This window comes from Mesoplodon bidens, assembly GCF_964165515.1.
Source record: "Mesoplodon bidens genome assembly, chromosome: 12".
Classification (NCBI taxonomy): domain Eukaryota; kingdom Metazoa; phylum Chordata; class Mammalia; order Artiodactyla; family Ziphiidae; genus Mesoplodon; species Mesoplodon bidens.
In genome coordinates, this window is record NC_138168.1 from 76,137,055 (window position 1) to 76,150,364 (window position 13,310).

Below are 13,310 nucleotides of genomic sequence, written 5' to 3' on the forward strand. Positions count from 1 at the left end.
GAATTTGCTCCACAGATGTTCAAGCCCCTTAGACTACACATATATCTTCATCCTAAGCTAAAATTATTAAGGACTTCAATATGGTAAGGACTCCAAAAGCTTCATGGATAGACCATTCCTTCTTGAATCTTACCAAGCTCTTGAACTCTTTCTTATATTAACAGAAACATGGCCTTTTTTCCCCTTTTACCCATTGTTTCAGAACTTTTGCTAGGGTCCAAAATACACTACTTTAGAAAGGAATCTGCTGTTGATTCCTTGAAAGCAGATGAAATATTTATTTTCCTTCCAAATAATACCTGTTTTTCAATAGCCCTTAAGTTATCTGTATATTTAAATATTTCAGCAATAATTATCAGTTATAATGCATAGTGCTAACAGAGGGAAGACTAAATTAGGTTGCAAAAAGTATTTATTTCTGGTCTGCATGGCTGACAAATAGTAAAATTTTCTTAAGGAATTTTGCAGTAGAGAAGCAAAGCTCCATGCAGATCTGAATTGTAGATCCATACAATTGTAGATCCATCTCCTTGTAGATCCATACAAGGGATGTCACTGAGTTCACCATTTTGAATTTTCCATTCAAAAATGTATTGTAAAATACATCTTACAGCAAACAAATCTTAACTAGACGTTTATTATATTCATCTCTCCTCTAAACATTTAAGGAAATGTGATATTGTGACGTGTCCCACTTGGACAAGAAGCTGGTATAATCCAGTAGGATTAGGAATAGGAATATAGATCCTACAGCCCAAGGTTAATATTTTACTTTTTTTTCACTCTTTATCATTATTACTTTTTTTTTCTAAACAAAACAACAATGAAAAAAGTTTAGCTTCATTCAAAAGAATGGCTCAGTTTTTCTTAGGCCTAACTAATCTGCATACAAAGTAAACCTAGGTTGAAAGAACATGAGATGAACCTGGCATTATGAACTAAGATGAAATATTATATATGGATACAATAATTTTACTTCATTTTTATTTTATTCCACCATTAGCAACTGCCTTACATGCCTTGAAAAGAAGAATTGACCTCATGTTCAAAGCTAAGAATTAGAATTACAACAATACCTTTTCCATAGAATCAATATGAGGATTTGTTAGGGGCGTTAAGACGCTGTTGAGTCCTTGACTGAATGTGGTATTAAATAAGGCCACAGCTTGCCAATTCTAATTGCCTCTTGCAGGTTAAGCAGTAATTGTCCACTTTGAAAAACTTGAAAGGTTCACATTTACCAAACTCAATTTACTTTTTGATGGAAATCTGAAGTAACTTGAAACTATCTCATTTTAAAATCCAGTTTGAGTAGTTTTGCTTTGTTTTCCCAAAAAGAGCTTTTAATATATTATTCCATCTCGTGATTAGTCTTATGTTTTTAATTAAAGGAATACATGGAATAAGATTCCAGAATATCATTTACTTATACAGCCATTCAGGTTTTATATCTTTTTAATCCTAGGATCATGTCTAAAATGATTACTACATAACAAAATGAAAAAAAAAAAAAAACCCACTGTTGTTTTACTGCATTCTAGGATACCTCAGAATAATATGTTCTGTAAGCAAAAGGATGGTACATATTTAGGGAAAAAACAGAAAAGTATATTTTTAAACATTATACACTTGGCTATTTTTAATCTCTGTGAAGTCTTAAAATACATTAATTTTCTTCTTTGAAGAATTAGAAAAGGTGATTTAATTAAAAAAATTTTAAGAAGAAAAAATTTACAGTCTTCCTGTATTGAAAATGAGATTGAATTTTATCATACGTATGTGGAATCTGATAGGTCTTGAAATAATTGAGAATTCTGGTTTCCGTTACTAATCTACGATGATCTAGATAGAAAAAAACAAAAACAAAAACATGGTTTTGCTCACTAGTGTATTTCTTGTTTATATAGTACATTTTAACAATACTTAGAATTTAGAATTAAAATGTAATTATGATTTCTAGTTCTACCATTTCTGAACTACCTTTACATTAAAGGAACAGTTTGATTTACAAATTAGCAAACCATTTAAAATAATTAAATTGTCTACTTGCCAAACCTGGACAATAGACTAATGCCAGATGTAGCAAATGAATTGCAGGATGCCCAGTTAAATTTGGACTTTAGATAACATATTTTTTAATATAAATATGTCCCATCTTTCTCTTTGGAAAAATAATGCAGAATTTGGGACACATTTATACTAAAAAAAAATATTGATTGTATATCTGAAATTCAGATTTAACTGGGCATCCTTTATTTTATCTGGCCACCCTGCAATAGACAAAATATATAAATGTGAAGAGGAAAGGAAAATTTTGTCTTCTAAGAAAAATTTTGACAGAACACTGAGATCTCTTCCTCTTAGAAACAAAAGAATATAATATATGGATAATTTTTTGCAAACTATAAAATATAAGTATAAAGTAATAAAATATGAAAAAATCCTCTAAAATAAGAACTGAAATGCTACATCGGTTCTATACCCTCCCTTCTATTGCTTTCCAAATTCTTAATAGTATCATTTAGCTTACTTAGAAATGAGCATAACTCATATTTACCTATTCAAGGATATGGAGGAAAGGGAGTCCCATTAATTAAAGTAAATCAAGAAATATAACTACTAATTTAAGACTGTAAGTTGACCAAAGCAATGTCTTGAGTGTATTTGACATTCACTGGTAAATAGTTTTTTTGAAGTAATGTTTAGAAATATGTGGAAACTTTTTTTTCCTCATTGACCCTGTAGATCAGTTCTGTCCGTTAAAAATACAGTGTGAGCCACATATGGTATTCTAAATTTCCTAGTAGCCATATTAAAAAAGTTAAAAAAAAGTGAAATTAATTTTAGTAACATATTTCATTTAGCCCAGTCTATCCAAATACTATCATTTTAGCATGTAATCAGTATTTTTATATTATTGTGGTATTTTCTTGTAATTTTTTCTTTGTACTAAGCCTTCCTATCCAGCATGTATTTCACTCTTACAACATGCCACAATTTGGACCAGGCACACTTCAAGTGGCTGGTGGCTGCCATATTGGACCGTGCAGCTCTAGATGCCATCTGCTTGCTCTCATACTCAATGGTAGTACACTTACCAGGTATGAGACCTAGTTCCAGACATCCTAGCGTTTATCTGTTTGGTAGCAGTTATAGTAGCACTTATTTATTTGGTAGCACTTACTGATATCTTTTTTCAGATTCAAATATCATGCTTGAAGTTTGAATCCTATCAGTGAGCCAGTGTACAATTTCGGTTCAGTATACAGTCTACATATTTTTTAGTGTCTAGTATGTGTCAGAGTTGGAATAAACATATTTACTGTGGGATTAAAATATTTTTTATTTACTAAAATTACAATTTTAGGTACTATATTGAGGTTAAAAGGGGCAGTCCTGAGAATGGCATTCCTGGATTCCACAGGCTGCTTAATACCACCCGCATATGAATCCTGGAAAGAACACAATGTTCCTGAAGAGAAGGATGAAAAGGAGAAACTGAAAAAACGAAGACCTGTCTCTGTATCTCCCTCCTCTTCTCAGGAAATTAGTGAAAACCAGTATGCAGTGATATGTTCTGAAAAGCAAGCAAAAGTAATTTCACTGCCAACTCAGAACTGTGCTTATAAGCAGAACATTACAGAGACCTCATTCGTTCTTCGTGGAGATATTGTATCATTGAGTAACAGTATCTGCCTTGCCTGCTTCTGTGCCAATGGACACATTATGACTTTTAGGTAAGAGTTAGATTATTTTTTTTAAACACAGACATAACATTTCCTCCCTTACTACATAATGTTGCAGAATTATGTTCAGTTTGAAAGAAAGGCTTTTATTTGTCTACAGTCTTATACACTGAGAATTTATTTTCATTCAGTTCGTAGCGAACAAGTATGTGAGGAAAACAAATCAGTTTTATCTCCCACTCAGGTACACTAAATCATAAGGTTTATAAGTTCCCTGCTATTTTTACCTCCTCTAGTATTTGTTCAAGACTAAAACCTACCTGTTTATTAACAAGTTTTTAATTTTTTTTCTCAAGTTTGCCGAGTTTAAGACCTCTATTGGATGTGTATTACTTGCCCCTTACCAATATGCGGATAGCCAGAACGTTCTGCTTCACCAACAATGGACAAGCATTATATCTTGTTTCACCTACAGAAATCCAGAGACTCACTTACAGTCAAGAGACCTGTGAAAATCTTCAGGTAAATAACAAAAATATTACTATAATTTCTTCAGAGGTGAAGCATTTTCTAAGGTCCCTTATATTGTCCATCCCTTATACTCACAGGAGTGTACAAATGAGCCTACATGAGAAAACTCAAAGCCTTTCTTGAGAGTTTGAGAGCACATGTTTTGAGACTGGTGATAAAGTGTCTTCATCAGACTCTTGTTATAAGAGGGACTCCATCTCCTTGATCCATATTTTTTCTCTCCAGTGATGTCAAAGAAATACAAAATACTACATACATTTTATACCCACTCTCCACATAGAATAAATATCTATTATACAGAAACAAAAAAATCCTTTTTAAAGACCTACGTTAATGTGAAAATAATTGTATCTCTTTTAGAGCAAATGTGTCATTCCTTCTCATACTCTGTAGTTATGAGGATGTATATGCATTATAAGAAAAAATAAGATTGTATAGGTTTCCTCTGAATATTTTTGTTAATCTATTTGTGAGAGATTACAAATTCTTTAAATACAAAACTATATCTTTTTTAAATATCGAGTGCTTTATTTGCTTGCATATATATTAGAAATGATCGGCTTAGCTTCAACTTTTAAAATAAAAGTGCTCTTAAAATATTGGAGCTAAAATATTAATCGATATTTGATATTTAGAGGAAACTGTTATTTAAGGGAACTTCATAGTGAAAGTTTTTGCAATTAATCAGCCCTATTTTCCTGGTTTATAAATTTGAATTTGTGGCTTATTTTAGAACATGAGCTTTAGAGTCAAGATGACTGAATTTAAGTCCTAGCCGTGCTAGTTACACAATTATGTGACATTAGACAAGTTTCTGTGTCTGAGCTTCATTATCTTTAAAATGAGGATAGAAATAATATCTGATGTCATAGGGCCTGATGTAAATTAAAGGAGACAATACACGTAAAGTGCTTATTATTAGCACAGTGCTTAGTACTGAATATATGTTCAGTGTCAGATGTTTGTGTTATTTCAGTAAGGTAGACTATACTAGAAACATACTCTTAAATGATATCATAAATCTTGAGAGTGAAACAAAATTACATATCTGATATATTAAATTCCCATTTACATTTGGGTGGATGTGTTTTTTTAAAGATTCCTAAGTTTCTGAATTAAAATTTTGCTTTTTATAGGAAAGGTAAAATTTTCCTGTAGTGTTTTCTTTCATTAGTAAAATGTTAATCTATGAAGAAATAATATGGACAATTGAATATATTCTTAATTCATTTCAATCTGAAATGTGGTCTTAATTCAACTACTCAAAATTCTAAACTTCATCACTTTTCTAGAATCAATTTATCTTATCCTTGGATCAGTGTTTTATTATTTTAGTAAAAATCAATAGCAGCTACAGCAACTTTACCTATTTATGTTTAAATGAACTAGTCACTTAATAGTATACTCAATTTATCTTGATAACTATCTGCTATATGCCTTCATGATATGGTAAGTGAGAAATGAATTCTGTTCAAGGAGCTTGTGATAGAATGTTTTCTTTGGGCAATATTGGCATTTTATTTACCTCTGTATTTTCAGTGCCTAAAAATAATGCCTTGGTAAAAACCTGTTGACTAATGAATACCATGAACTCTGTGATTTCCATAGTACCCTATTACACTGTGCATTTATTTAACTTTAACCAAAAAAAAATTAGGAAGATGTTTATAAACATTAATGGAATTTTTAGCCAAGATGGAATAACAGGAACCAGATTAACCCTCCTGCCTGAAACAACAAAGCATACACAAACATGAAATAATAGTTTTCAAGATCCTAGACATTAGGCAGTGAAATGAAAGTAATCCCTGAGAGACAGGAAACAAAAGAGGTGCCCCAGCATTCATGCCTTGATAGAGTTTCCAGAACATTGCAGAGAGAGCTGTGCAGAGAGAGTACACTAGAGATCTACAAAGGGTGCAAGAGTACTCAGTAGAGTTTTGTTCAGCATATACGTATGGATAAACTCTTTGGTCAGAGAAAGAACCATCTGAAAGGAATAGAGGATTAGAGGGAAAGGTGCCTTTTCCCAACAGCCAGATGGGAAAAACTTATAATTCATTTATGAGTGTTTTAGTTTCCTAAGGCTGCTGTAACAAATCACCACAAACTTGGTGTCCAAAAACAACATAAATTTATTCTCTTACACTTCTGAAAATTAGAGGTCTGAAAGAAGTTTCACTAAGCCAAAATCAAGGTGTTGGCTGGATCATGCTCCTTCCAGAGGCTCTAGAGGAGAATCTGTTCTTTGCCTCTTCCATCTCCTTGTAGCTGCCAGCATCCCTTGGCTAGGGGCCGCATTACTCCACTCTCTGCCTCCAAGGTCACATTGCCACCTCCTCTTGTGTGTGTTGAATCTCCCTCTGCCTCTCTTTTTAAAAAGACACTTGTAGCAGCTTCCCTGATGGCACAGTGGTTGAGAGTCCGCCTGCCGATGCAGGGGACACGGGTTCGTGCCCTGGTCCGGGAAGATCCCACATGCTGCAGAGTGGCTGGGCCCGTGAGCCATGGCTGCTGGGCCTGCGCGTCTGGAGCCTGTGCTCCGCAACGGGAGAGGCCACAACAGTGAGAGGCCTGCATACCGCAAAAAAAAAAAAAAAAGATAGGACAGCATGACCCATAATGAGAAGACTAATCAATCAATAGAAACCAAGCCATAACTGACACAGACACTAAAATTAGCACAGAAAGACATTGAAGCAATTATAACTGTATTTCATGTGTTTAAAAAGTTAAGTAGGAATATAGAAGATATAGAGGCCAAAGTTGAACTTCTAGACATGAAAATCCAGTGTTAGAGTTGAAAAATATACTGGATGGAATTAACAACAGATAGACATTACAGAAGAAAAGATTAGGTAACTTGAAAGCGCAGCAATAGAAAAAAACAATTGAGCATTTAGACTTGGAAAATTTATAGCACTGAAACACCTATATTATAAAACACTATATTGGAAAAGAAGTTCTCATCAAACCAGTGACTTCAGCTTCTACCTTAAGAAACAGAAAAAGAAGAGCAAGTTAAACCCAAAGTAAACAGAAGAAAGAAAATAATAAATATCCAAGTGGAAATCAATGAAACAGAAAACAGAGAAACAGTAGAAAAACATCAATGAAACCAAAAGCTTGAGCTCTAAAACCAGTAAAATTGGTCTCAAGCCAGACTGATTGTGAAGAGAGAAGTGACTTACCAATATCAAGAATGAGAGAAGTGACTACTATAGATTCTACAAATGTTAAAATGGATAATAAGGAAATATTATGAACAACTTTAGGCCAATAAATTCAAAAACCTGGATGAAATGGGCACATTCCTTGTGAGACACATATTCCAAAGTTCACTCAAGAAAAAATAAATAACCTGAAGAGTACTATAGGGAAATTGAAGTTAGAAACCTTGGACAAAGAAAATTCCAGGCCCAGGTGGCTTCAATGGTGAATTCTATCAACATTTCAGGAAGAAATAGTACCAGTTCTATACAAAACTCTTCCAAAAATTAAAGTGGGGAAATGCTTCCCAACTTGTTAATGGTAGGTTCATAGAATATGGTACCAAAACCAGACAAAGATTTTAAAGTAAAGAAAATTGCTTATAGACCAATATACTTCACAAATATAGATGTTAAAATTCTAAAGGAGATTTTAGCAAATTGAATCCAAAGGTATATCAGAAGGATAATTCTGGTCATGATAATTCATCATGACCAAGTAGGATTTATCCCGGGAACATGGAGTTGACTTCACATTTGTAAATTGGTCAATGGAATCCACCATATTAGTAAACTAAAAAAATAGGAAGCAGTTGACAAAATCCAACATCCATTCCTGATTTAAAAATAGTCAAACAAGGAATAAGTGGAAACTTAAAGGGCATCTAGGAAAAATCTACACTTAATATAATACTCACTGTTGAGATACTGAATTCTTTTTTCCTTAAGATCGGAAGCTAGAAAGGGATGTTTACTCTCAACACTTCTATTCAGTGTTGTACTTAAGGTTCTAGCCGGTGCATTCAGGCAAGAAAAAGAAAGAAAAGTCATCTCGATCGAAAGGGGAAAAATAAGCCTGTTGTTATTCACAGGTGACATGATCATCTATATAGGAAATCCAATGAAATCTACTTCTAAAAACTACTAGAATTTGACAGGGATTCAGGGTATGAGATCAATATGGGGAAAAATTTATTTCTTTACTAGCAATGGACATTTGGAAATGAAAATTTTTAAAACACCACTTATAATAGGAACGAAAAATATGAAATACTTTGGGATAAATCTGACAAAAATATATGAATGACTTCTACATTGAAATTCACAAAATATTGAAAGAAACTGTTAATAACCTGAATAAATTGAAATATGTTCTTGGGTCACAAAACTCAATATTAGGATATTGATTCTCCCAAAGTTGACCTATAGATTCAAGGCAATCCAAAACAAAATCCAAGTGGGATTTTTTTTTTTGTAGGAATTGACAAGTTTATTCGAAAATTCATGGAAATGTATGGGAGTAGGCAGAATAGCAGAAAAACTCAAAAAAGAATAAAGTTGAAGGGCTAACACTACCTGATTTTAAGAACTATTATAAAGCTACAGTGATAAAAAGATCATGATATTGGCATCAAATTAGATAAATAAATCAATGGAACAGAGTAGAGAGTCTAGAAGTGAACCCACACATACCTGGACAACTGATTATTTTTGTTTCTTGAAGTATAGTTGATGTATAATATTATATAAGTTATAAGTGTACAAATAGTGATTCACAATTTTTAAAGGTTATATTCCACTTATAGTTATTATAAAATATTAGCTATATTCTGTGTGTTGTACAATATATCCTTTTAGCTTATTTTATACGTTATAGTTTGTACCTCTTAATCCCCTATCCCTATGTTGCCCCTGTCCCCTTCCATCTCCCCACTGGTAACCACTGGTTTGTTCTCTATATCTGTGAGTCTGCTTTTTTGTTATATTCACTAGTATGTTGTATTTTTTAGATTCCACATATAAATGATATCATACAGTATTTGTCTTTACCTGACTTATTTCACTTAGCATAATGCCCTCCAGGTCCATCCATGTTGCTGCAAATGGCAAAATTCCATTCTTTTTTATGGCTGAGTAGTATTCCTGTGTGTGTGTGTGTGTGTGTGTGTGTGTTACATCTCCTTTATCCATTCATCTGTTAATGGACACTGAGGTTGCTTCCATATCTTGGCAGTTGTAAATAATGCTGCTGTGAACATTGGGATGCAGGTATCTTTTCAAATTAGTGTTTTTTGTTTTTCTCAGATATGTAACCAGGAGTGGAATTACTGGGTCATATGATAGGTCTGTTTTTAGTTTTTTGAGAAACCTCCATACTGCTTTCCACCATGGCTGTACCAATTTACATTCCCACCAACATTCCCAGTGTACAGGGGCTCCTTTTTCTCCACATGGACAACTGATTTTTGACAAAGACACAAAGACAATGCAATAGAGAAAGAATTGCCTTTTCAACAAATTATGCCAGAAAATTGGATGTTAAAAGGCAAAAAAAAAAATGAGCTTTGATCCATGCCTCTCACTATATACAAAAATTGATGGATCAAAATGGATCATAGACCTACATGTAAATCCTAAAACTGTAACACTTCTAGAGGTAACCTAAGAGAAGATCTTTGTTAACTTCAGTTGGGCAAAGATTTCTTAGCTATGACACCATAAAAGAACAACTTGATAATTTCAACATCAACAAATTTTAAAACTTCTGCTCTTCAAAAGACACTTAAGAAACAAAAAGATAATCCATAGACTGGAAGAAAATCTTGGCAATATGTCTATTAAAGGATCTGTATCCAGAATATGTAAAGGACTCTTAAAGCTCAATAGAAAGAAGACAGACAACTCAGTAAAAACATGGGCAAAATATTTGGACAGATGCTTCACCATGAAGAGATGCTTGACATCATTAGTCATTAGAGAACTGCAAAGTAAAACCACAATGAGATATTGTTAAACACTTACTAGAAAGGCTAAAATTAAAAAGAATACCATGCTAAGTTTTGACAAGGATGTAGAGTATCTAGAACTCTAATACATTTCTGATAGGAATGAAAAAACAAAAACAGTACAACCACTTTGGAAAACAGCTTAGCAGTTTTGTAAAAAGTCAAACATCAATGAACCAAAGACATAGTCATTCTACTCCTAGTTTTTTAACTCAAGAGAGAAGTAAATTTATATTCATAGCTGTTTTATTTGTACTAGTCAGAAACTGGAAGTTACCCAAGTGTCCATCAACAGATGAATGCTTGATCAAATTATAGTATATCCATACAGTAGAATACAACTCAGCAATAAAAAGGAACAAAATGTTGGTAACATTCAATATCATGGATGAATCTCAAAACAGTTATGCTGAGTGAAATAAGCCAAGCAAAGAAGTGTACACATTGTATGATTCTATTTACATAAAACTAAAGAAAATACAAATTAATCTGTGGTGAGAGAAAGCAGATTGGCAGTTACTTAGAGATAGGAGGTCGAGAAGGGGGGTGAGAGAAGATTTTACAGAGAGGCACAAGGAAATGCAAGTGATGGATATTCACTTTCTTTATGGTGGTCATGATTTTACGGGCATATGTGTATGTCAAAACTTGGCAGTTTTTACACTTTAAGTATATGCAGTTTATTATGTCAATTACCTCAATAAAACTATTTTTAAAAATTAATGGATTTCAGGACTTTTTATTGGCATTAAAGTGCAGTTAGTCAAAAGTATATGTTTATGGATCGAAATACTTAAATTTCTTTCTACAGCATTATTCTAACCATATCTTGAGTGAAAACACAAGGAAAATTTACAAGTTGTCTTTCAAATTGATGACTTGATTTATCTGTGAAACTTAAATAAAACTTACCATAATCATAAAGAGGTGGAACATACCAATTAATTCAGTTTAAACAATTAAGTTAATAACTGTTCTAAGCACCTCAAGATTGTAACTTATAAACAAAACTCCAGGTATTCACTGTAAAAAATTGATGACAGTTGAACTGTTTAGGTTCTCTTGAATATATTATGCAGCAATACTGAAATTTATTACTGTGCTTATCTTGGAAGATATTCATGTAGTCTCAATATTCTTATAACAGAGTTTTCTTAATCAAAGTTATTAAAATCAGTGATTATTTGATGTAATAAAAAGAGTTTAGTTATTATAAATAATACTGCTGTGAATATTGGTGTTTTTATTTTCTTCAGATATATACTGAAGAAAGTGGAATTTTGGATCATAAGGTAGTTCTATTTTTAGTTTTTTGAAGAACTTCCATACTGTTTTCCATAGTGGCTGCACCAATTCACATTCCCATCAAGAGTGCACTATGGTTTCCTCTCCTCCACACCCTTACCATCATTTGTTATTTGTAGGCTTTTTGATGATAGCCATTCTGATAGCAACCAAGATATGGAAGCAACCTAAGTGTCCCATCAGCAGGTGGATGGATAAAGAAGATGTGATAGATAGATAGATAGATAGATAGATAGATACATACATACATACATGCATACATACACACACACACATACAATGGAGTACTACTTAAACATAAAAAAGAATGAAATTTTGCCAGTTGCAGCAACACATATGGACCTGGAGGGTGTTGTGCTGAGTGAAATAAGTCAGACAGAGAAAAGCATACTGTACATTATCACTTATGTGTGGAATCTAAAAAATAAAACAAACGAATGAATATAACAAAACAGAAAAAGATTCACAGAGAAAGCAAACTAGTAGTTACGGGTGGGGAGAGGGAAGAAGGGAGGGACAATATAGGGGTAAGGGATTAAGAGGTACAAACAACTATGTATAAAATAAATAAGCTCTAAGGAGATATTTTACAGTACAGAGAATATAGCCAATATTTTGTAATAACTTTAAATGGAGTATAATCTATACAAATATTTAATCACTCTGTTGTACATCTGAAACTAATATAATATTATAAATCAACTATACTTCAATTTAAGAAAAAGAGTAGTGACGAACAAAGCACTTACATTGACTCATTCATGAAATTAGTCCTATATTTTAGCACTTAAGCTTATAAACGCAAATGACAAATGAAATCCAACTGTCTGACATCAAACAAGTATACTTGTTTCTATATATTCATATTTTAGAGTAGTTTAAAAGTTCCAGACATCGTTTCAGACATACAGTTTCCTATTACTAGATGTAGAGAAATATCACAGATAGTACAAATCTATTTTGATTTCACCAACATTTATTAGTCATTAAAGTTAAGTGTTCTAAAGAGTAAATTTATCATAATTAAAATCCTTATTTAGATACAAGTGAAAAAATACCTATAGATACCATTTTATATTGCTGAAATATATACATTTTTGACATCAATACTTCTCCCCCAATCCTAATACTAACTGCAGACAGTTAGACTCATTAAGAAATACCTAATTTTAAACTTCCTTCAAAGATATCTATTCACAATGTTAATCTAATGATAAATGACTTGCATATTTTCTAATTTGTTTCATCTCTGTGTGAAAGGAGATTTTTCTGTTTAGTGTATATATCATTGAGTGTCTGATCTTGGAATTGTATGTTATCTTCAGTTTATTAAAGAAAATCTTCATTATCTTTCATCCTGGTATCCTTTAATCTTTAATCTTTAATCCTTCATTATCTTTAATCTTTAATCCTGGTAACATTCCCGAGAGGTAAGTATTTGTATCACTTCTTTATAAAGTTGAGGAAACCAGTTCCCTGGGAGACTGAATTGCCTAAGATTGCTCTGCAAGTAAAAGTCAGAGGTGAGAGTCAAACCCAGGTCCACGTGGTTCCAAAGTTTATACTCATTCCAGTACACTTTGGTGATTCTTGATTTATAACTGTAATCTTTGGATTTTTAAATTTCTTAACTTTACATTTGTAAGATTGCAAGCTCATTAAACACCAAATAAATTAAGAGCTGTAAACCATAATTCTAAAGTGAGGTAAATTTCAAAAAACATTTTTATGCTGTGACTCTTTGTGTGTGTGTATATATATATATATGTGTGTGTCATATTACTCTTGATTTA

The 13,310-nt window shown here is 32.5% G+C and overlaps 1 protein-coding gene across 3 annotated transcripts in view; it reads left to right on the forward strand.

Annotated features, from left to right (window-relative positions):
• STXBP5 (syntaxin binding protein 5) overlaps window positions 1–13,310 on the forward strand; it is a 163,822-nt gene that overhangs the window by 135,032 nt on the left and 15,480 nt on the right. For all 3 annotated transcript variants that reach the window (XM_081251398.1, XM_081251399.1, XM_081251400.1), the window contains 2 exons: window positions 3,368–3,737; window positions 4,043–4,208. In XM_081251398.1, coding sequence (XP_081107524.1) covers window positions 3,368–3,737; window positions 4,043–4,208 — 536 coding nt within the window. The remainder of the gene's footprint in view (window positions 1–3,367; window positions 3,738–4,042; window positions 4,209–13,310) is intronic.